At 41.9% G+C, this 24,414-nt stretch overlaps 1 protein-coding gene across 1 annotated transcript in view; it reads right to left on the bottom strand.

The window, feature by feature from the left end:
- Window positions 1–9,253: 9,253 nt before the first annotated feature.
- The window catches only part of ZNF704 (zinc finger protein 704), a 42,729-nt gene continuing 27,568 nt past the window's right edge, over window positions 9,254–24,414 (bottom strand). The window contains exons 4-7 of the mRNA XM_021706863.1: window positions 22,963–23,230; window positions 17,854–17,958; window positions 11,998–12,095; window positions 9,254–10,613 (exon numbers count right to left, since the gene is read on the bottom strand). Coding sequence (XP_021562538.1) covers window positions 10,502–10,613; window positions 11,998–12,095; window positions 17,854–17,958; window positions 22,963–23,230 — 583 coding nt within the window. The 3' untranslated portion in view covers window positions 9,254–10,501. The remainder of the gene's footprint in view (window positions 10,614–11,997; window positions 12,096–17,853; window positions 17,959–22,962; window positions 23,231–24,414) is intronic.

Genomic DNA, 24,414 nt, shown 5'->3' with positions numbered 1-24,414 from the left:
AATTATCTTAAGCTTTATCATGGACTAAGGGCAACAGAGATTTGCAATTATGGTATAGTTCTCTCTCCCCAGCCTGTTCCTTTGAAAAAAATGACTGTAGGCCACTTGGCATTTGCATTTGATGATAGTCGTGAACCCTTTGGGACCTAGCGATTTTTTTTCTTATCCTGAGTTCGTCCAAGTATATAGGATTTTGATACACAAACCACTTTGGACTCTGATCTAGAGTCTGGTTATTCCAGAAAGTACGTTTAAATGGCTGACCATTGACCAACCATTAATTACAAAAATAGGAATTTTAGGGTATGTTATAGGAAAATATTGATTAAAGGCATTTTTTTTTTAACATATATGATCCACAGTCCTGGGTTAATTTACACCCAGAACATTTTCAGCTGTTGAAATCATGGAACTAGCAAGTTTTGGGGGTATTTTTGAGTTCTTCCCTAAGAATCTAAGTCTATTCTAAAGCTTTCTACCAGTGACTAAAAAGATTCCCCAAGTATCTGGGATACAGTGGAAGGAGGGGCTTTGCTATGATCACAGGGGTGGTCAGGTCACAGCCATTGATTTCCAATAAGCAGAGTATAGGAAAAAGGTTTAAAAAATAAAACAAGCTTGTAATCTACAAAGTTATGCATCGCTCCTCTAACTTTTGTGGGGGACATGGGTAATTTATCATTAAGCTCTACTGTAAGTCCCTGAGGGGTGATTTGCACTTGGCGGCTGTTGGCCCTAAGAACTCTGCATCGCCCCCTTGGTCCCAGCCATCTGTGCCCAAAACATGGGAAGCAAACTTCACCAGAGTGAGGGACAGGTAGTTAGCAAATGAATTGAAGTCATTTTCCCTTTCCATAAATAAGGAATTAAAACAATTACAATCTGCAGGAGCCACTTCCTTTTTGCATATGAAAGGCCAGTTCTGTTTCCATGCTCTGTCATTGTGGGCAGAGGTCAGAGCTTGGAATAATTAAACATGGAGCCCTCTGACTTTGCCCTAGGTGTCCCCTCCTCACCTGGATCCCAACTCGTGCTGCTGGCTCAGATCACTCTATTAGTCTCACGTGTGGAAGGGACTGGTGGAGGGGGCCGGTGACTTGAATGGCGGGGCTTTGAGGCACAGTGAGAACATCAGGAATCTGCCTTGTCATCCTTGATTGGAGACTCTGAGCAAGTGTTCTGTGATGAGTGTGGCTGGCTGTACACTGACTAAGCCGCTTTCCTCACGATCACCTAAAACTGTTCAGCGAGTTGGAAACTTCTCCCCCGGAGGAAGGTGGTAGCCACATTGACTGAGCCTAACGTACCAGTCACGGTCGTATGTATCCCCTTGCACCTTAATTTAAGAGAGAGAAATCAGTAGCACACAAGCAGGAATGTCCCAGTAGGGGTTTTGGAAGCAAACAAACCTAATAGCCTGGCCTCTGATTTGGGGAGAAGAGAGCAAAGAAGGGAGAGTAACATTTCACTAGCACATTTGTAGGAGGTTGCCAAGATGGAGGAGACAAGACTGGAAACCAGAATGGGGACTGTTCTTTTCTCTCTTTTAAAAGCTCAATGTCTTCTCCAGAGTGCAATTTTTCTCTTAAGTTAGGGATGTAGAGAGAATTCAGAAGAAAATAGATAAACACCTTTTTTTGTTTAAAGAAAATCTCCTTCTTTAATAACAGCTCTCTTGCCTTTTTCAGGAGTTGCCACTGTCTACTCTGGCTTATTTTTTGAATAAAAAATTTAGGGAACTGGCTCTAATAGGAGACTGTAGTCATTAAATATATGTAAGAATTAATTTTTAGCATTTTCATAATATAAATAAAGAGGATCTTCTCTTGGAAGTTGGGAGTTAACTATGTGGATGGTGCCCAACATGAAAGAAACTTTTAAAAAAACAAGGACTGCAGTGTAATTACCATCTCTGCCTTCTTTCAAAATCTAGTTATCTGCTTTTGGAATCATAGCCTTCTTGTTCCCTCAAGCAGGGACTTTTTAAGTCCTGTGGCTGTCATACTGATGGTGCTAACCATGATAAAATGGGCTTCTTTTCCATCAGAAAAGGATCCATTAGAAAGCCTGTTAATGAAGTAAGTGTCAGGCCAAAGGTTTTCTTGTTTTGAGCTGTCTTTCAGGCTGGAGTACAGTGGCACAATCATGGCTCACTGTACTCCAAATGGTTTTTTGAGGCTCCTGGCCCAAATGGTTTTTTGAGGCTCCTTCTAGCTCCATGACTAAACTCCCTGTGAGTGGCTTTACTCTGAACTCAAGATGTCACACCGGGTAAATTAATGGGAGAAGGGTAGAATGAAATCCACTCGTATACTGGACTGCCTTTTAATTATTCACAATGGAAGAAATCTCAGGCATTGCTAACATCGTGTAAATTGCATTCATATCTAAACATGACTTTACTACATTACCAGGCATTTCCAACTTTGAGTTTCCAGTATGTTTTAACTGGATCACTGCAAATTATACATTTGAGCTGGTTTTAAATTTTCTGGCATCAACTTAAGTTTATATATAGAGAGAGATAGCAAAGGTATGCTAGCAGCAAAATGAATTTTTCCAAAGAAGTCAAAATTTTATTCAGACCATCACATCATATAATAAACTCCTACAATTAACCACCTAATTGGTTGGAATTTAGGAATTATGGATTAGCTACAGTAAAAGATATGTCTGAGGGTAACACAATTTGTACGTAGTAACATGAATGAGGAATAAGGGGGTGTTTTAATTCTATGCTGAGAGACCTGGATTGGAAGGATAGGTTGAGAACATGGCAGGTCCCTGGGTCTTCTCATATCTTGAGTCATTCTGGGTGACTGAGGTCAGAGCCAGCCCTTTCAAGAGTCCTTTCTCTCCTCCTTGCAAGCAAACTGAGATTGACTTCCAGGTTCAAGACTATCCTGGGTTGGCCTTAGAGGTGGGTAATGGTGACTCTGAATATTCCTATTCTACACCGGATTCTTATGAAGATCAAATGAAGTGATGTGTCTGAAAGAGATATATTCTATTATACATGTGAAAGGGTTAGTGATTATCCCAATACGAATAGGACTCTGATGTAAGGTTCGGTTTAAAATGACTCAGTCCATCCAAAGGAAGGAAGCAACTTCTGATTTTTTTCATGACACACGTTTTCCCATTTTGGTTTTGCCCTAGACAAAGATGCTAAGGTTTTCTATGTGGAAAAACATTCTTTGGGGGTTGGTGGGTACTCTACAGTACCTGAGTGCTGACGAGTTCTGAAGCCAGGCTCTTGCGACAGCAGAGGCGAAACAATGGTAACCTGACATTGGAACGAAGACTCATGGGGCAGGTGGGGGAGGGAAAGGGTGTGGAGAGGCTGGCAAAGGGCTTTGGCACAAACGTGTGCTGTCTTCAAACTTCAGAGGCTCCTGGCTGCTTTCTCTGAAGGCACAAGGCTGCTCTTTGCCAGCCCCTCATCACAGTGGTCACGGTAGTGAAACAGTAAGAAAACTGGGATTACAGCTATTCAATGCTTTGGGGGTCTGGCCCGGGCAAGCCAGGAGGCAGAGTGAGAGAGCTGGATGATGCAGTATGTTTTGATCAGATGCAAGGCTAAAGACACATTTCTATATTCAAGTCTTCCATGAGCATGGTTTCTGGGGAGAGAGGATTCTCTTTTCCTTCTTTTAATTTAGTTGCCCAGACAGTGCCAACATGTGAGTTTGGGGGGCTGATGGATGGACTTGACCTGATTGATGTGGAGTGTGAAATCTACTTCCCCCAACAGTTGAAATTGGTGGCCCCAGGCTGGACCTGCCCACATCCAGCTTCTCTTTGGTCTGCACAGTGTTGGCCAAGAATCTGAGTTAGTTGTCAGCACTTAAATGTCAGGTAATATCATATTTCCAAGTCAGAAGATTTAGTAGCCCTGGCCTGATTTCTTGCATGGTTCTGATTGTCTAGAGCTGAGTGTGGGTTCCTCTTTGAAGGGGGCATGTGTTCTCCATTCAACTGGTCTTTACCATTCTCTAGCATCCTCTTTGCCTGATCTGCATCATCTATTTAACTTGTCTGGCCCTTCTAAGGCATCTACATTTGCAATCTCTGCCATACCAATTAAAAAGCTTCTATTTAAAGAGGAAATGAGACTCATTTGGCTCAAAACTGTACAGCAATAAACATTTCTTGGGGACTTTAATGCTCATAATGGAGATGTTCCAAGGAATGGAGATAGAGATTTGAGATGAGGTTGCCTCGTCTCAAAGACTGGGAGTCAAGGGAGTCCCTAATTCTGTGCATTCCTGGTTCTCATGTGTGCAAATTCTAAAGCCTATTTGAAACCAAGGTTTCAGTGACCTTCTGACCAACTCAGAAGAGTTGCCCAACGGGTATGTGGCCCTTCTATCTCAGCTTTTCTTTTGATGTTATCTGTATACTTGGCTAATTAGGCTGGCTTTTGGATTACTAAACTCTTAGAAAGAAAAGATGCTTTCTTGTAACAGTGAGTGGGCTTGAAAAACCATACGGCGTTATGACATGGTTTTGGCAAAGCTCAGAATTATTTGTGCAGTTAATCAACTCTCCGCAGCTCCCCTCTTTGTCTCCTGACTCCTGGGAACAGTCACTTTCTGATCACAACCTCGTGTGCCTGTGAGCTCTTCACAGTGAAAAGTCAAGCACTCGTTCTGATAGGGAAATTACAGTTATGTAGTTAGTGCTTAGGACAAAATTATTTTAAACGCTGCTGATCACCTAAGCATTCTCTCTTTGGACCTGTAGACTGATTTTAGACATCGCCACCAAATGGCACTTGCTAGTTAGGTGCAAGCATCTGTGGTTCTGGCAGGGCAAGTGGAAAACTTGTCACTGTGGCATAGAATTTATCATTTTAAACTCTTAAAAAGATTTTATAAGAGTATTTCTCCCATGGCCTATAAACATATCTGTTAACATTTTAGGTTTGCAACATATGAAATGATTCTTAAAGTGTCTTTTCCCATAATATTTTGAAAACACACTGGTAATGATAAAAGGAGTAGTTGTTGCTGTCTTGAGTCTCTTGGAATAACCATTCCATAGATCTGCATTTCTACCCTTGCTGCAGAGGGTGAGTCAAAAAGACATGCAGCAAAACACTTGCTTACAAGAGGCATAGCCCTTTGTTTGGTGAGCAGGAATTGCGTGTAATATTAACACTTCCTGTCTGGTAAAATAGTCTATTTTAAAAAATAAGCTACAATGTATAAAACCAAAGTCATTTCCCACAAAATGTTCATGTTCTTTGTGATTACAAAACACTGTATCTTTTAAAATATTTCCAGTTCTGAGGAGTTGAATACTCATGCTTCTTATAAAAGTGTTACGTCTCTTAGAATTGTAGAAGCCTAAGCAGTATATTTCTTGTGTTACTTGGAAAATTGAGTTTTAATTAGTATTGTTTTTAAGATTGTATTTGCCACAACATATTACCATTGTGATTCCCAGACCAACAAAAGTTATAAAACATGAGATTGTCTTCAAAAAAAGGAACTATTTACAGCACAGGACCAGAAGTAAAATGGCCATTTTGGTTCCTGGTCCTATGAGCGATACACCTTTTAAAGCATATATATCATTGGACATGGGCTTTTCCAAAGTCAGTCACGATAAGCAAACCAGTTGGTCTTAAATACATTTTTATACTTTCTTGTTCTATTGGTGTGCATTACTCAGTGATACAATTGATACCTAAAAGTGCTAGTCTCACTTTATTTATTGACTCCAGATCTGGCTAATTACAATGCAAAAAAGACACAATGAAACAGTTCCAAGATGGAGGAGACCTCCACAGGTATGAGGGACGGGGACAGTCTGTGTGCTGCCAGTAGGGTTACTTGCTTGGAAAAATGAAATTTCTAGTTGACCTGTGTGCCCACTGCCTTCTCCAGAATGATTCACATCCTCATTCATATTCATGAATCCTGCTCTGTTTCCACTCATTTGTATGCACAAATCCTTTCCCGAGTTCACGCAGGTCAATGCTACAGATGATGTGGTCGATAGAAATTCTACAGGGTCATGAGAAAAAGCAGCACCTTGTCCACAAAAGTCCATGGAATTTTGTTCGTTAACATGCTATTAAAGCAAAATGTACATTTTGAACGGCTTCCTTTCACCTACAGAATTCTTCTTATAGCTAATAAACAGTCACCCAACTGGGTAATTATAAAAAGGACTGGCAAGGCTTTGTATTCACAATTACATTCAGAAAAAGCCTCACAGGAGTCTATGAGTACCCTCAGGCACTGTGCTGGGGGTTCAGATGTCAACCATGGACTACAGGTCAGCTACCAAAAAAACAGCCCCTTTGCAGAGGGTATCCCTCACACCCCACAAATGTCGGTACTATCCAGTTCCCGTAATTTGTCTTGAAAGGTTATTACATCCATTTGGAAAAATGGTATTGACTAGAAAAGACTTTAGGGATAATAAAACTCTTCCTAGTCTCAGGATTCTCCAGACCTATTTTTCGCATGCCCTTTATTTTCCCTGAGGAAATGAATATTATTTACAGTATTTTGCTACTCAAGGTATTCTCTCCTAGGTGTCCAGTTCTTGCCACTGTTTTCTGAACCTTCTTGAGTGAATGCTGTACTTTCGTTTTCCAATGAGGAAGGGGTGGGGGGGGCATGGATTTCACAGGGCCAGCCCATTCAGAACCCAGGGCTGCTTTCCAAAGTGTGCCTCAGTGTGACATCAGACTGAAAGCCTGCATCTTGAAACGTAATGGGGGACAGTGCAGTTTCAGAAGTCTTTTGCAACACACGTGACTATCTCTTTGAAACGTGTTGGCTGGGTTCAAGAACCGCAACACGCATCGTTCTCTGTTGATAATTTTCATCTGCAACACAGTCATGGCCAGGCGAGGAACTGTCTAACGAAGGGTACCTTGCTGGTGCTCAAAGCTGCAGGTGGGCACTCTGCAGCTGAGCCTACACATTCCTGGTCAGGAACCTATTACTTTCCTCACACTGGCTTCTGCCCCGAGGGAGGGCACCTTCAGTTGCCAAACGAGGAAAGAAGTCCCCACGTGCTAGAGATGGCGACTCGAGATGTGCGTGGGGCCCTGACTCTAGCCCAGAGTCCCTTCCCCTAAGGTGGCACTCTCCTGGCTTCAGGCAGCCACTTCCAGAGGGAGAACCCGGCCATTCTCGGGGAGGTGTTCTGGGACACCAACCACTGGCTGCCCAGCACCCCAAAGACGAGCGAGAGCCATGTCCACAGGCCTCTTGTATCTCTTCCCTGATCCACTTCCCACCCGGGTGCTTTCTCCGAGTTGTCCCACTACCTCCTACCAACTGAGCACACGGCTTCTGGGGGGGATGAGGGCTTAACATCCCCGCCTGATGAACATTCTGCTTTGGAGCTCTCTGGAGAGTGCCTTGCCAGTCGCTATGAAATGCCTTCTTTCGAGAGAGATGAGAGGCCTTTTCTGAAGGAAGGGGCGTTGGGGGGAAAAAAAACCAAAAGGCTATAACTATAACATGCCTTATTTAGACATGTTTTGGGATCAGAATTCACTGTACCGCCACTCATTTTGCACAGACAGGCCTCTGAGCTCCCGGTGGAAGACGGGGTTCCAGTCATGCAGCAAGCTTGCTGTTGGCCTCTCTCCTCCCACCCTTCCCCTTCCTCCCTGCCAAATGAACACAGAAAATAGCAAAAAATGGAAGTCTGGCTTAACTTGGCACTTCATGTAGTTCCAACATATAACAAAATAACTCTACATTTTACAAAAATTAACTTTTACAATCAGTGGCTGTATATTGAAATTCATAGCTTTCTGGGTGGCTTGTAAAAACGTAATCCCTTTTTTTCCAAGGCCAGTCAGGTGTCGCCTGGTGGTCTCCTTGTTATTACATGCCTCAGTACAGGGAAGTTGTGTCTGTGTGTCCAGGAAGGTACTGAGGGTCTGTCTGTACCTGAAGCCAGAGAAGTACATAGAACCCTGGGCTAGTTGGCAGAAAAGAGGCCCGACCTGGCAGGAGATAAAGAACAGTTTGTGTGAAGAAGCCTTCAGGAAGAAGTAGTCCCGGGAAAGTTGTATCCAGCGTTACAGTTCTGATTACATCCGGGGACTGGCTAAAACCCAGGTAAGGAGTGAGGTTGGCTCAGCTGAGGCAGAACTCAGAACTGCTCATGGGCCATGCCTCAGTGGGGAGAGCCCCGAGGCTTTGCTCCAGCACTGCTCCACAGCAAGGCTCTCTCCTTCCTTGTGTTTCTAAGTTCTGGTAGGGGAGACGGATTCCAATCCCTCCTCACTGGACTATTTTTTGATTAGTAACAATTCAAGGATCCAGGGCCAGGGATCTCTGCTGAAGAGCAAAACCTTGAGTCTAGGATTGTACCCTGCTATTTAAGTACACCATAAACTTGCTCAAACATCTGACTAGCCCTGGCCTCCCATAGCCACTAGCCATTGCTCGGGGCCGCCTGGATCAGGCCGGAGCATCATCTCACAGCAGAGGCTGTAGGTGAAGGGACAGGATACCAGAAGAGAGGACATGTGCTGGAGGAAGCAGACACATCACTGCATTTTAAAAAATGCCCTTTCCTGGCTGATCTTGCAAGTACTAAAGCATACAGCATAGCTGGTGCTGTGGCTAGTATGGGTTGGTAATCAAGATACAGAATTAGATGAAGCTCTTTTTCTGTTCTCTTGAAATAAGTGTTTTTAAAGAAAAAAAAAAAAAGAAGGAAAAAACCCAGGATCTCTTCCAAGGAATAATTCTTAAAAAGTTATATGAGAGTTTAAAAAATAAAACAGCCATAATATATGAATGCACACATTGTAGCTGCTGCACTGTAGAACTTCCTTATACTTTCCTTTGCTTATATTTATATATATATAAAGGATATCTGATATTACTAGATGACTTCTTTCTACTCTTTAAAAAAAGTGTACGTACAATCTCTAAACATATATTAAACTTTCCTCTGTGCAATTTCATTTAACATTCCTATGGCTGATCCCAAGTCCTTGGTCCCTACACAGTGCCTCCCATAAGGTGCTCTTACTTCTTTGCATACGTAAAAAGAACTCTTTAGCAGGGCAATTGAGAGCAGGGTGGATGGAGAATGAGCTTACTCACAGGGGCTTGACAGTTACACCCCTTTTTCCACACTACTACCACCAAAACACACACACAGGCAAGCAAATACACCAGTTTAGAAAGCCCAATCACGGCACATAGTGCCAGCCCTGGCCCTACTAAATGGAGAGGTTCCTATACCAACATGCATTTTCTTTTTGGTGTTCTGCATGTTCCCTTTTGAGTGAATGCTTAATTAATAGCTCCAATCTTTTCCTAAGAAAAATAAAGGTTTGGGCCTTCCATTTACCCATGTAATGTTTATATTGTTCATCAGCTAATCTCCCAGACATGCTAAAGCATCAAACCTAGAAAAGTGCACTCAGGATGGAAGGGGTCTGTCGACCTAACTTGACGTTCTGAACGGTGGTGACATGCCGGCTATGCTCTGTTGTTGAAAGCAAACTTGCTGGGAGAGTCTGGAGATCTCTACCTTTCCTGAAATCAGTCAGTGGTGGAGTTTGGAGGGAAGGACCCATAACCCACCGACCTGGCTACAACCTTGACAGACAAGCAATAACAAATAGAGCCGAGCTGCTGTTTGTGTCACATCCCTGAAAGAAGCATCGAGGCTTACCCAGATGGCTACAGGTAGGTGCCAGTTCTTGATTGAGTCGTGGCAGGTGGAGAATGAGCTGTGCTACCCTTGGGGAAGAGCTTCTTACTGATTCAAGGAAGACTCCTAGGTGTTTCCCAACAGTGACAGCTGGATTTCCTGAACTCAGCTTGGGGCTGAAGTCTGCTGGTGATTTCCATGGCCAATTGCGTTGTGAGTTTATGCCATCTGGGGTCCTTCAAGCTCACAGCTCTACCACGGTTCAGTGTGGGGCCATTCTTAAAAACAAAAACAAAAACAAAAAGACATAGAAAAGATCCCCCAAGTGCTGCACTTCCTTGCAGCACATCACGGTGTGGAGTGCTCCAAGAAGTCAAATGGAAAACAGGGAAAAGACTATTCACAACAAAAGTAGGTATCATTCTTTGTACAAAAGCTACTGAATAATGTGTAGCTTATGTGTTTTTTTTAAGTGTCAAAAAATTTTGGAAACGGCATAATTCAGAAAGCTTATCAAAATATTCCTCCTTTCTAGGTAAAACGGGCTTTGTTGGTTCAATTGTTACAGAACCACAGTTTTAAGACTAGACATACAGCAAAAAATGTTGACTTTTCTACTGAAGGAAAAACTAGTCAGAGCTGCTCTAGTCTGGGTTCTTAATAAGAGCAGTAAGGGTGGTGGTTTTCTTTTCTTTTTTTTTTGCTGTTATTCCACCAAGTCTCCTGGAAGTGCTTTTCCTGGGCTTCAAGTGTGTTTTATTCAGAAGGAAAAGCTCTTTCCAACACCTTCAGCGGAAGGCCAGGGCAGGAGTGGTGCAGGGCCCCGGGCCCCTGTGCCTAGGGCCTCTCAGTCGATGAACCTCTGGCAGGCTTTCTTCCAGCGGCAGGCGGTGCACCACATGTCTCGGTTCTCCATCCCATACACCTTCCGGCACTTCTTGCCCTCTCCCCTGGGCTTCCTGTCAGACAAGGAAGATTAGTTTAGTGGGGGTGGGAGCGGGGGAGGATTCAATGGGCATTCTGTGGAGAGCTCTAAATCCCTTAAAAGAGTGAGGAAAAAGTTAGGAAAGACAGTGGGCTTCTCTCTAGGTTCAGACTTTAGTATGTGCTGTTTGTTTTCACAAGCACTAAGTATACTTAACTGTTAAAATTTACTCCTAGAACACTTAAGCATCTATTCATTTGTGGATATATCCAAATAGTCATCTTCCTACAATTGCATTCAATAAGTAAATACAAGAAATGCTAACAGAGACCAATGTCACTTTCAAGTTTTTAAATATGTACTGTCAAGTGCTCTGTCAATTTTCAAATGTATACTACAGTAGTCTCCACTATCTGTGGGGCACGTGTTCCAAGACCCCAGTGCATGCCTGAAAATTGCAGACAGTATAATACTGTGCATGGATTTCTTTTTCCACTTCCACAGTGTCATGAATAGAAGACTCATTCTTACTGTAGATTTTAGCAACCTCAGGAAGTGTTTTTTCTGTCCTTAGTAAGTCAGAAACTTTCACCTTTAAAAAAAATATTTTAAAGATGTAGTGTACAATTCAGGATTAGGTATACAAGTGGTCATCATACAACTTTTATCTTTTCACCTAAAGGAAGCACTTCATGGCTTCTCTTTGACATTGCTGAATTCCAGCATCACTACTCTGACACTCTGGGGCCATTATTAAATAGAAGGGTGACTTGAACACAAGAACAGTCTGCGACAGTCAATCTGATAATCCAGATGGCTACTAAGTGGCTAACAGGCGGATAGTGTAGACAGCTTGGATACGCTGGACAGAGATGATTTGTGTCCCAGGCGGGATGGAGCTGGATGGCACAAAATGTCATCACACTACTTAGAATGGCACGCAATTTAAAACTTACAAATTGTTTACTCTGGAATTTTTCATGTAATATTTTTGAGCCACAGTTGACTTCAGGCAACTGAAACTGCAGAAAGCAAAACTGTGGATAAAAGGGGACTACTGTATTCTGGTTAGGAAGCGCCTGGGGAGAAGAGCCTCCTTGATTTGCCTTAAAAACTATAACTTAATAATTCATTTAATATGGAGGCTAATGCAACATGGTTTTACATAGACTCCATAATCATCAAGACCTTTTCGGAAAAAAAAACTCTACACCATTACTCACTCCCCTCCCCACCAAAAAACCCTAGCAAATCTTTGCTAAAAGTTAATGGATAGGAAAAACCATGAAAAGAAGAGAAAAGATGTTTTGTTGATTGAGGAGAAATTTTATAGAAGACCCTGTCTGGTTTCTCTTCACTGTTCTATCTTACAGTGAATGCCTTTGAGATGAGGTTTGTGCTGTTTCAAGCAGTCATACCTTAGGCTGACCGTCCCTCTGGGTGGAGAGGACAGGACCGTATGGGCGTGCTGTCTCTGCTCCCCTGTGCCCACTGGATGATGATGTGTTGGTGACACCTGGTAAATACATGGAAAACAAAGTTGATGGGGCAGGTTCTGAACTGTTGTTAGCCTTTGCTACAGAGGCAACAGTCTCTGCACGTTCCACGCAGAGATGAAGTGCTTTCTTCACTGAGACCACAGGTTAAAACAGATGGGGGATGCTCATGGCAGGATTTAAATGCATTCTCAAACAGAAAAGACCTATCAGCAGCCAATATTTCAGAAATCTTTGTTACTTCATAACTATGTCTTCCAAGTTGCCCCTAATATCACATTTTCACTTGAATACTATTTCATGCCTTCAAGTACATTCCTGTCTATTTCATTTAGCCCTCATGAACTCTGTCATGTAGAGCAAGCCTCGTGATTCCCTCTTTAGAAGATGAACAATACCTAGCGATGTTAAGAGATTTATCTAAGATTATACAGCTAGTCAGTGACAATGACATAACGCATAATGCTCTATTAGATCAATCACAGTCACTAAATAAATGGATCCTGGTATAAGACACTCCTGCAGCAGACACGTTCCAAGACCCCCAATGGATGTCTGAAACTGCAGATAGTACTCAGCTCTGTATATACTAGGCATGGATTTCTTTTTCCTTCTTCATAATTTCACAGATAGAGGATTCATTCTATTCGTGGGGCCCAAACAGGAATAAGGACGAAGAATAAAGCCTGAGCACCTCAAGACCAAATGCCATTCATGGAATACCCACTGTGCACTCCCTACCTGCCAGGTATGCTGAACACAGCTTCAATTGTCACAACTACCCCATGTAGTAAGTACTATTCTCGTTCCCATTTTATAGATAAGAAAACCATGGCAGAGGGAGGATAATAACTTGCCCAAGGTCATGGCACGGGAAACCACACAGCCAGGGCTGTGCTGTGGCTCTGCCCGCTCCAGGGCATGTGTTCCAGCCCTCACACCTCTGCCCCTCCATCATAAGTGAGAGGTAGGCAGGCCCCTGAGGTCTCCATCCTTCCGGGGGTGGGAGAGCACCACTTTGTCCCTTTGCTCTCTTCACACTAAATATGTTCCCAGCTCCTGAAATTCTCAAAAGCAGCACAAACATTAATTTTCAGAACGAAAGAAAAATGTTTCAAGTAATTAAATGGTATTGTCACACACAGAAAAAGCAGATGTTTCATAAATACAAAAATTAAATTCAATAAAAATTAAAAAACATTTAGAAGCCAATGTGGCCATAGAAATACGACTGCCAGTGAATAATCACAAAGCATTCCTGAGACTTACAGAACTGATTTTCTCCAGTATGGGAACTGGTACTTTCTCTTTTCTTTTAAGGTAAAGGAATATGTATCAGTGTTATTTTCCCAGACATTCATTTGAATGCTATGGCTTGAATTTCCCCTCCAAAGTTCATGTTGCAAACTAATTGTCATTGTAACAGTTCTAAGTGGTGGGACTTTTAAGGGTGATTAGACCAAGCCAGCTAAGCCTCTGACACTTTAGGTCTGGAGACCCACCCCACCAGCCTGAAGCCTCCTAGAACTGCGCTTGGGGAGCAGGCTGACAGCTCCTCTTGCTTGTTTGGGGCTCTTTTAGGCAGAATGTTTGTATCCCTCAAAATTCATATGTTGAAGATATAACCCCCAGTGTGGCTGTATTTGGAGATAGGGCCTTTAAGGAAATAATTAAGGTTAAATAAGGTTACAAAGGTGGGGCCCTGTTCCAATAGGATTAGTGTCCTTATAAGAACAGATACCAGAGGGCTGGTGCATCCACTCATGCTGGCTGGCTCTCTTACCCTCTTGCTTGCGTTTTCTCTGTCTCTCTCTCTCTCTCTGTCTTTCTCTCCTCCCTCTCTCTCTCCCCATCCCTTCTCCCTCCACACACAAAAGACAGATGTCAGGGAAGACATAGGCATCTATAAGCCAGGAAGAGAGTCTTCCTCAGAAACTGAATTGGCTAATACCTTGATCTTGGATTTCTAGCCTCCAGAACTGTGAGAAAATAAATTTCTGTTGTTTAAGTCACAAAGTCTGTAGTATTTTATTATAGCAGTCTGAGCTGATTAATAAAGGGGCTAAAAGCTCTTAGTTTTCTGTCATGAAAAGACAGAGAAAGAAATGGAAATAATTAGAAGAAAAAGCAGGTCATTAGGGAAAAACATGTCAAAGAAAGTTGTAATTAATGAAGGTCTCCTTCCTACCCGTCTCCTCACAGCCTTAGGCTAAAAAAGACTGAACTTCCAGTTACATTTGTAAATATGCAGCTCAGCCTTCTGGCTACACACCTCCGGAAAGAGGTCTTACCCAGGGAACTTATTAAAGCTCGATGTTCAGAAAATCTAGCATAGGCAAATGCATAAATAAAATCTTGCAACCCTTGAGATTTCTCAGAAAGGGACTCTGCCCCCCACTCTCTAGGAAGTGTATAAGAGCATCTTCTCTTCAATGCCAGGTCTCAAAGATGTGGGAGAAAAGTAAAACCCTAAGTGAGGTTGACAACTTTGGGATATTTGTTTTGGAGTACAAAGAAAAAGGGTTTTTGTTTGTTTTTGCAAAGCATTTTATAACACAAAAACTGTCTATTCAGTTTGGACACAGTTATAACCATCATGGATACTAATTCATTATAATTTAAAACTTTCAAACTTATTATGTCAATTTAGAAGGTAGGAATTAACAGGTTCTTAGATTCCACCTGGTCCCCTATCTTCTAGGTGTTGGAGTAGCATGTCTGGAGAATCAAGGGACAGTTGCTGGCACCCAGTCAGTGGGTGTGTGACAGTCTTTCACGTAAGTGGTATGGGCCATCAAGAGAGCCAGCCCATCAGAAGGAGGAGGAGAGCAAGCCTCCACTTATTTTTTTTTAAGCATGGATAGAGAGTTCAGCAGTATAAACAGCATTCTTATAGCCATCTTGTCTTTCTAGAGTGAAACAAAAGCTTTTGAAAAATACTACCCTCATCCTTACCTTTAAATAGGAATGGCAGACCTGACTGCTAAAAACCATCTAAGGTCTTTGCTAAAACAAGTCACACAACCAGAAAGATTGGGAACTCTCTGGTGAAAGAACAGATTAGAGGTTGGCATAGGATTTTTGTGGAATACCTAGTTTATACACTACTCTATGTACTTTCTGGCAAAGCTCTTGTCTAGAATGTCCCTAGTAACCAACAGAGTGAAACGAGGCAGTCTGCAAAAAATCAAGGGTACTGAGATGAGGATTGAAATATACACAGTGTCCATTGCAGAGTTTTAAAATTTCATTGTTGAAAAACAATATAAGGTATCCTTGGCTGGTATGCTACTGTGCAAGACGTGTAGGAACTGTGGCAGGTATACAGCTAGTGAAAAGTCACTTGGGGCTGGGCACAGTGGCTCAAGTCTGTAATCCTAGCACTTTGGGAGGCCAAGGCGAGAGGACTGCCTGAGTTCAGGGGTTCGAGACCAGCCTGGGCGACTTGGGGAAGACCTTGTCTTTCCAATAAATCAAAAAATTAGCCGGGTGTGGTAGCTACTTGGAAGGCCGAAGTGGAAGGATTGCCTGAGCCCAGCAGGTCGAGGCTGTGGTGGCTGTGAGCATGCCATTGCCCTCCAGCCTGGGCGACAGAGTGAGACTCCAACTCAAAAAAACAAAATAAAATGAAAAAGCCACTTGGAATCATTTCTATCTACTTAGGAAGATGATTTGAAAAGCAAAGGAAAAAAAAAATCCAGTTTGGTTGGTCACAGAGATTGTCTGAGAAGGTGTTTGACCTGGGTTGCTCCATTTACACACTATACTTGTCTTTACACCAGAAGAGCAAGATGGTATATGCTCTTGAGAATTCTTACTGAGTCAAAGATGGGAATTAACAGGATGCAGAATAGCAGTCTCAATAATTCTGTAGTTGTAGCTGCTGTAGTTTACACAGGACTCTCAAAAGTGATATCAAGAGCCACTCTGGGTCTTTTTATGTAGCAAAGAAGAAAGTCCCCAAAAGGACAGTGTTAACTTCTGACACCCACATGAGTGGATCAATGTTCTTGCCAGAAGCAAAACCAACACTAACACATCTAAGCAGCTCTTTTCTCATGTCTACTAACAAGGTCGCTCTTGCAGAGCAAGCAGCAGTTACCATTGTTCAGTGAAACAGGCAACTTTAAAAATGACACCAGATCCATAGTATTGTTTTTTTTTTTTTTTAAATCACATTCTTGGTGTATTTTCTGGAAGCCATCATCTTTAAAATTGCTGCCAGCAGGATGGTTTTTATTGTTGGTTATTCTTCTATGGAATTTAATAAATATTCATCGACAGAGAACAACATAATTCATTCAGCCACTTTCATTTTTATCAGCTCCACAGAAGGCTTTGGACTTTTCTGGAAACCTCTGGGAGTCACCAGTGGTTGACAATAAGCTGCTTTTGTGAGGTCCTTGGGTAGACGGGTGGAGAAGAGAAAATAATATCTGTTCTAAGAAACCACTTTCTGAGCTTTATCAGGAGCTATCCACCACTGTGAACATCAGCAGTGTGCAGGTCTATGGGTACTCCGTGATAAGCTATAAAAGACCCAATGTATTTTAAAATGAATGCTTAGGAATCAAGTTAATTCATGGTGATTTATCAGACAGCAATCATTCAATATGCCAAATAAATTCTTATGTACTACTTAAATCTGATCGCATATTTCAGCACTCATTTATTTTCAAATTATCCATCAGTATGGGTTATTCAGGCTTTGAAAGAAAAAAATGATTTCGATTTTTTTGAACCTTCAAAATGATACCTACAAAACATTAATTTAAAAGTAATACATGCCGGGCTTGGTGGCTCAGCCTGTAATCCCGCGCCTTTGGGAGGCTGAGGTGAGTGAATTGCCTGAGCCCGCGGGTTCGAGACCCGCCTGGGCAGCGAGACCTCATCTCTACAATAAATCAAAAAATCAGCTGGGCGTGGTAGCGCATGCCTGTAATTCCGGCTACTTGGAAGGCTAAGGCGGAAGAATCACCAGAGCCCAGCAGGTCGAGGCTGCGGTGGCCGGAAGCGGCCACTACACTCCAGTCTGGGCGACAGAGTGAGACTCCAACTCAAAAAAAAAAAAAAAAAAAGTAATACATTTTATAGTTACCATTACAGTTATCATTTATACTGTAAACACCATTTTTTCGACAAAAGGACTGAGTTTAGCTAATGATTTTATTGTCTTTGGAAACGCACAAATATGCCACCCATACAAAAAAATCTCCACATCTTTCCAATAAGTTGTTTGTCAACAATTGAGGCTAGGCACGATGGCTCATGCCTGTAATCCCAGCACTTCAGGAGGCAGAGGTGGGAGATTGCTTGAGCCCAGGAGTTTGAGACAAGCCTAGGCAACAAAGTGAGACCTTGTCTCTACAAAAAATTAGCTAGGCATGGTGGCATGTGCCTGTAGTCCCAGCTGTGTGGGAGGAGGAGGCAGGGAGGAGCCTGAGACCAGAAGGTCGAGTTGTGGTGCCCTGATTATGCTACTGCACTCCAGCCTGAGTGACAGAGTGAGATCCCAACTAAAAAAACAAAAACAAAACAAAAAACCCCACTGAAACTCTCTTCTAGTTTGCTAAAACACCAGTCAAAACACTTTTTCACAGAGAGTTTGGATCGGCGTGGATCATGTTGCTGATGACTTTACAAATATCACTTAAGAAATATAGCATGTCTGGCATTCTGACTTTTGCCTTCTTCCTTGCATGTTTCTATAATTTGCTCTCTAAATTTACTCCACACTGGCTTTGACCAGATTTCTGGCTTTTCTGTTTTTCTTCTTACTGGAATGCCTGTGAAAGTGACCGGAGGAGACTGCCAGGAAATGCTGAAGCTGCTGCCATTGGGGGTGAACTTGGCCGATCCTGGAATGGTCATGGGGGGTGTGGCCTGTTAAACAAAACACAGAGAAAGCTGTTATGAAAGGACATTTTCCCCTCAGAGTCTTAAGCTCTCATTACCAAAAGAGGGCCTCAGAAATGGTCTCAGCTGCATTAATTACTTAGAATAATTATCTAATAGAAGGAGATTAAACAGGGCCAACGGGAGGAGCTAGACATTAACTATGTACATATACCTAGGTAAGGTGTAAAAGAAGATGGTTTTTGATGGTCTATTTCTGAAAAAAAAAATTCATTATATGTACATATACCTATTTTAGGACACCTGTGAGATATAGTGCCTCATTATCAAATTGGGAAATAGACACTCTCATACTGTGATGGTGGGTGTATAAATTAATATAACATAATTTGGCAATATGTATTAAAATTCTTAGCTATGTAGTAGCTGTTCCACTTCTAGAAATTCATTCTAAGGAAATGGACACAAGGATGTTCATAGCACATATATTATTAAAATACTGAAAACAACACAAATGCCCAGCCATAGGGAAATAGGTAAATAAATCATGATATACCCACAGAGTCATTAAAAATGTTGTTAGAATGGTATTGGTATAAAAACAGATAAGAAGACCAAGGAAAAGAATAGAAAACCCAGATATAAGCCCACATATTTACAGCCAACTGATTTTCAGTAAAGGTTCCAAGAACATACAATGGGGAAAGGATACCCTCTTCAATAAATGCAGGGAAAACTGGATATCCACATGCAGAAGAATGAAACTAGACCCCTGTCTCTCACCATATACACAAAGAAACCAAAATAGATTAAAGGCTTAAATTAAGACCCGAAACTATGAAACTACTGGAAGAAAACATGGGGGAAACACTTGAGGACACTGGTCTAGGCAGGAGTTTTATGGCTAAGACAGCAGAACCACAGGCAACAAAACACAAATAAATGGGACTATATTAAAATAAAAAGCTTCTGCACAGCTAAGGAAACAATCACCTGAGTAAAGAGACAACCTGTTGAATGAAAGAAAATATTTGCAAAGTATTCATCTAACAAGGGACTAATACTTGGAATATACAAGGAACTCAACTCCACAAAGTGGGCAAAGGACTTGATAGACATTTTGCAAAAGAAGACATAAATGGCTAATGGGTTCATGAAAAAATAATCACGACTTATCAGGGAAATGCAAATCAAAACTGCAATGAAATATGATCTTACCCCAGTTAGAATGGCTATTATTAAAAAGACAAAAAAAAAATAACATGTTAGTGAAGAGGCAAAAAAAGTGAACTCTTATACACTGTTGGTGGGAATGTAAGTTAGCACAATCATTTTGGAGAACAGTAAAGAGATTCCTCAAAAAAACTAAAAAGAAAAATACTATCTGATCCAGTAATCCCACTAGTGGGTATTATCCAAAGGGAAAAGTCAGTATATCAAAAGGTTACTTGCACCCCAAGTTTACTGTAGCACTATTCACTATTCATAGCAAAGATATGAAATCAACCTGTGTCCGTGGATGGATAAAGAAAAGGTGGTACATATACAGAATGGAATACTATTTGGCTATAAAAAAGAATGAAATCATATCATCCACAGTAATATGGATGGAACTGGAGACCATTATGTTAACCGAAGTAAACCAGGCACAGAAAGACATGTTTTCACTCATACAGGGGAGCTAAAATAATTGATCTTATGAAGGTAGAGAGTAGAACGATAGTTACCAGAGGTGGGGAGGGTGTGTGCCATGAGGGGCAGGGGTAATGTAAAGGTTGGTTAATGGGTTCAAATATCCAATTAAACAGAAGGAATAAGAGCTAATGTTTGATAGCAGAGTTAGGGTGACTATTTTAAATTTCAAAGTCACTAGAAGAGAGGACTTGAAATGTTTCCAACACATAGAAATGATAAATACATGAGGTGATGGATATCCTAAATACCCTGACTTGATCATTACATCTTCCATGAAAGTAACAAGATATTACATGTACCCCATAAATATGTATAGACATTCTCAGTTTAAAAAATTCCCTTGTTGAAGAAGACTCATAAGCATGGGACAATGTTCATGATATATTAAGCGGAAAAAACAAAGCATAGTGAAAACAATACTACAATAGATCCTTTTTAAAAAAATGTATACATGAGGGGAAATGTGTATATATAGACAGAGAACTCTTAAAGGACATACAAAAAAATATTAACCAAGGGGCTGTCTGGTCCCCTTGGTTAATTAGGGAATTAGGGATGAATTTTCTTTTGTTGCTGTGTTTTTAAACATTTTCTATGTTGAACATTTACAGTATCTATAAACAGAAAAGTCCCATTATTATGAATATATGCTTTGGGAAGGACCTTCTAGATTAACTCATGTTCCAGCTTTCTCATTATATAGATGAACAAAATGTTCTGAGTTGGTTTAAGCTCATGATTTCTGACCTAAGTGCAACACTGACAAATAAGAAAAAATGAATTCTTTTTTTTTTTTTTTTTGAGTTGGAGTCTCACTTTGCTGTCCAGGCTGGAGTGTAGTGGCACCATCCTGGCTACTGCAGCTCTGACCTACTAGGATCAGGTTGTCCTTCTGCCTCAGATTTCCAAGTTAGCTGGACTACAGGCATGTGCCACCACACCCGGCGTGTGTGTGTGTGTGTGTGTACGTATGTATGTATTTATTTTAGAGATGATATCTTGTCATGTTGCCCAAGCTGGTCTTGAACTTCTGGGCTCAGGAAATCCTCTCACCTCAGCCTCCCAAAGTGCGGATTATAGGATTATAGGCATGAGCCACTGTGCCTGACCAAGTTACTATTATTTTTTTTTTACCAATGTACCAAGAGTCAGGAATAAAATTTACTGTACCAACTAACTTAATATTTACTCTATTCCACTGCTCCTGAGTCTGCTAAATAAGGGTCTGAATTCTTCCTCTATCGATTTGGTGAATCCAACTACAAATATATTTGCTAGTGACAGTGGTCTTTGTAACTGGCACCACTGGAAAGCATTCTGGCAATACACAAGAGCCATAAGTTGTTCATTACTATGATATCCTCTGACTCAATAATTTATCTTCTGAAAATTTAAAGAAAAAAGCTATAGGCAGAAAGATTTTCATAGTAAAGCTATTAATGATGGTGAAATAACTGGATAAATTAAAAAATAAATTCTTAACAAAATGATTAAAACAATTTGGTGTTTCAATTTAATTGCACACTATTCAGATATATGAAAAGTTTTTATAAAACAAGATTAGGAGAACACAATTACAAGCATGTAAAAGATATTTTATAAGTTGCATAAGGTAGTTGAAAATTATGGGAGAAATGATTTCTCAAAATTTGAATGTGTTGAAATTTTATTAAAACAAACCAACATTTAAAAGAGTTATATTTTAGGCTGGGCATGATGGTTCATGCCTGTAATCCCAGCACTTTGGGAGACAGAGACAGGAGGATCACTTGAGGCCAGGAGTTCCAGACTAGCCTGAGCAAGATAGTAAGACCTCGTTTCTACAAAAAAAAAAAAAAAAAAAAAATTAGGCATGGTGGTGTGAACCTGTAGTTCCAGTTACTCAGGAGGCTGAGGCAGAAGGGTTGATTGCCTGAACCCAGAAAGTCAAGGCTGCAGTGAGCCATGATCATGCTACTGCACTCCAGCCTGGGCAGCAGAGTGAGACCCCAACTTATTAAAAAAGAGTTGTATTTTATAAAATGTAACATAATTTCTGGGGGTAAGGAAAGGCATCTCAACCATGTCCTAATTTGGCAGGATTTGTCTCTAAGGTCTCGTCAGACTTTGGCATGAATCAGAATTCCCTGGAGGGCCTGTCACAAAATGCTGGGCCCTAAACCCAGCTTCTGATCTAGTAGGGCTGGGGTGGTCCCAAGAATTTACATTTCTAGCAAGTTTTCAGGTAATGCTGACACTATTGGCTTGGGGAACACTAGAAACCAGTACTCTAATCAGACAGGCTTAATTACCCACTTAGAAGGCAGGCCGTGAATTCCCAGATTTGGGGTACAGGGTGATTCTGTCATTGTGCCAAAGCTTTCCAGTGCTCACCTTTCTATTTATTCAATTTTAAAAAATTTAACAGATACTCATGCAATATGCCAGGCACCATTCTGAGGACTTTAAAATATTAAGGATTTTAGTCTCATAATGACCTCTAGGGGACTGGAGCTACAGTTAGCATGGGGGAGTCTGAGAGTAACCCACAAGACCCATCTGTGTGAGGTCTTGGCTTAAAAAGGAAAAAAGAGGCTGGGTGCAGTGGCTCATGCCTGTAATCCCAGCACTTTGGCAGGCTGAAGCGGGAGGATTACTTGAGCCCAGGAGTTTGAGACCAGCCTAGGCAACACAGTGAGAACTTATCCCTAAAAATAAATAAAAATTAAAATAGAATTAGTCGGGTATGGTGGTGTATGCCTGTAGTCCCAGCCACTCAAAAGGCATTGGCAGAACGATCGCCTGAGCCCAGGAGGTTGAGGCTGCAGTGAGCTATGATCATGCCACTGTACCCCAGCCTGGGTGACAGAGCTGATACCTTGACTCAAAAAAATAAAAAATAAAAATAGGCCAGGCTCGGTGGCTCAGCCTGTAATCCCAGCACTTTGGGAGGCCGAGGCGAGTGGATTGCCTGAGCCTGCGGGTTCGAGACCAGCCCAGGCAACTTGGTGAGACCTTGTCTCTACAATAAATCAAAAATTAGATGGATGTGGTAACACGTGCTTGTAGTTCTGGCTACTTGGAAGGCTGAGGCAGAAGGATTGCTGGAGCCCAGCAGGTCGACGCTGGGGTGGCCATGAGTGCATCGCTGCACTCTAGCCTGGGCAACAGAATGAGACTCCAACTCAAAAATAAATAAATAAACAAATAAACAAATGAAGAAAAATAAAAAGTGAAGCTACTAGATTGCAGGGTGTGATACTGCTTTTCTACTGAGTTATCTTTTACCCAGTGGCCGATGGCAACTGCTTTTGGTCAAGGTCAAAATGATTACCCTCCTGGTCCCTTGCGCATCACCTGGTAAGCATGGTCGGTGTGTACGAGGTAGAGGGTAGTGGGAGCTGAGCGGCTCAAGGGTGTCATCAATTTAGTCTCGGTTTTGGCACAAGGAGTTTCTGTTCGGCTTGACTCTGGGATGGGGAAGGTGGGAGGCGAAGCCAGGGACTGGGAGGGCGACACCGGGGCCAGGCTGCTCAGTCCATCTGCCACCGAGTCTGTGTTGAGCTTGATCTCAGTGTAGTAGAAGTCCTCTTCTCCATCACTGTAGTCAGAGTCCCCAACACGCCTAATGCGAAAGAAAGCAAAACAGTCCTACTAAGCCGATCTGTTTTCTTGCCTCGAAATTGCCCAGGAAGCTCCCTCTGTCTGGAATGCTTGTCCTCTTTCTTGTCTGGGAGGCAGACTCTTGCTTATTACGCAATACTCAATTCAACTGTTCATCCCTGAGAACCCTCCCTTGACTTCTTAAAGCAATTCATTCATTCACTATTTCCATCAATTATTCCACAACAATTTATTGAGAATCTGTATGTCCAGGCACTGTTCTTTGGTTTTCTGATATTACAGTGAATAAAACGTAAACTGTGCTCTGATGGAACTTACAGTTTAGTAGGGATAGCAGACAGGAAACCCACAAAAATAGATACTTAACAAGTGGGAGCTAAATAATACGGACACATGGACACAAAGACTGGAATAATTGACACTGGAGACTTGGACGAGCAATTATCTGTCGGGTACAATGTACACTGTTTGGGTGATGGCTATGCTACAAGCCCAGACTTCACCACTAAGCAATATGTCCATGGAGCAAAACTGCACTTGTACCCCCTAAATCTGTAAAATAAATAAATAAATAAAATTTAAAAAAGAAAAATAAATATAGCAGGTGTTGACAAGTCCAGAAGGAAATGAAGCAGCATAATAAGAGGGTCCTTAAACAGGGCAAGTGATGGGAGGACACTATTTAAGACAGAAGTCTCTCTGAGGAGATGACATTTGAGCAGAGACCTGCCCGAATGAAGAGAGACTATGCCGGAACCTGTGGGAAGAAGACACCTGGGAAGAGCCACACGGAGCCCTCAGGTGGGCGAGCCTGGCAGCGAGGCCAGCAGGGGTGGGGGGGGGTGGGGGAAGCAAGGAACAGGCGACAGGAGTGAGAGCGAGCCAGAGGCAAGATCTCTCTGTGGCCCACAGCGAAGGCTCTGGCTTGTATTCTGAATGTGATGGGGAATTTTGAGAAATTTAACTTATTTTTGAAAAGGATCACTCTGGACACTGTCTGGAAAATAGAGGACAGGAGGAAGAGGCTTCCAAGGAGCTGTAGTCAGCAATAATCCAGATGAGCACTGACAGGGGCCGGGCAGGGGTAACAGTGGTAGAAGTGACTAGAAGTCAAGTTCTGGGTATATTTTAAAGGCTAGGCTTTAGGACTTAACTCCTGATAGTTCTCTGTGCTCCCTCTGACAT

This window comes from Carlito syrichta, unplaced genomic scaffold (genome assembly GCF_000164805.1).
Source record: "Carlito syrichta isolate Samal-C Ts95f unplaced genomic scaffold, Tarsius_syrichta-2.0.1 Scaffold316167, whole genome shotgun sequence".
In the NCBI taxonomy this organism is placed as follows: Eukaryota; Metazoa; Chordata; class Mammalia; order Primates; family Tarsiidae; genus Carlito; species Carlito syrichta.
Note: the sequence above shows the minus strand (reverse complement) of the source record. Positions and strands in the feature narration are given on the sequence as shown.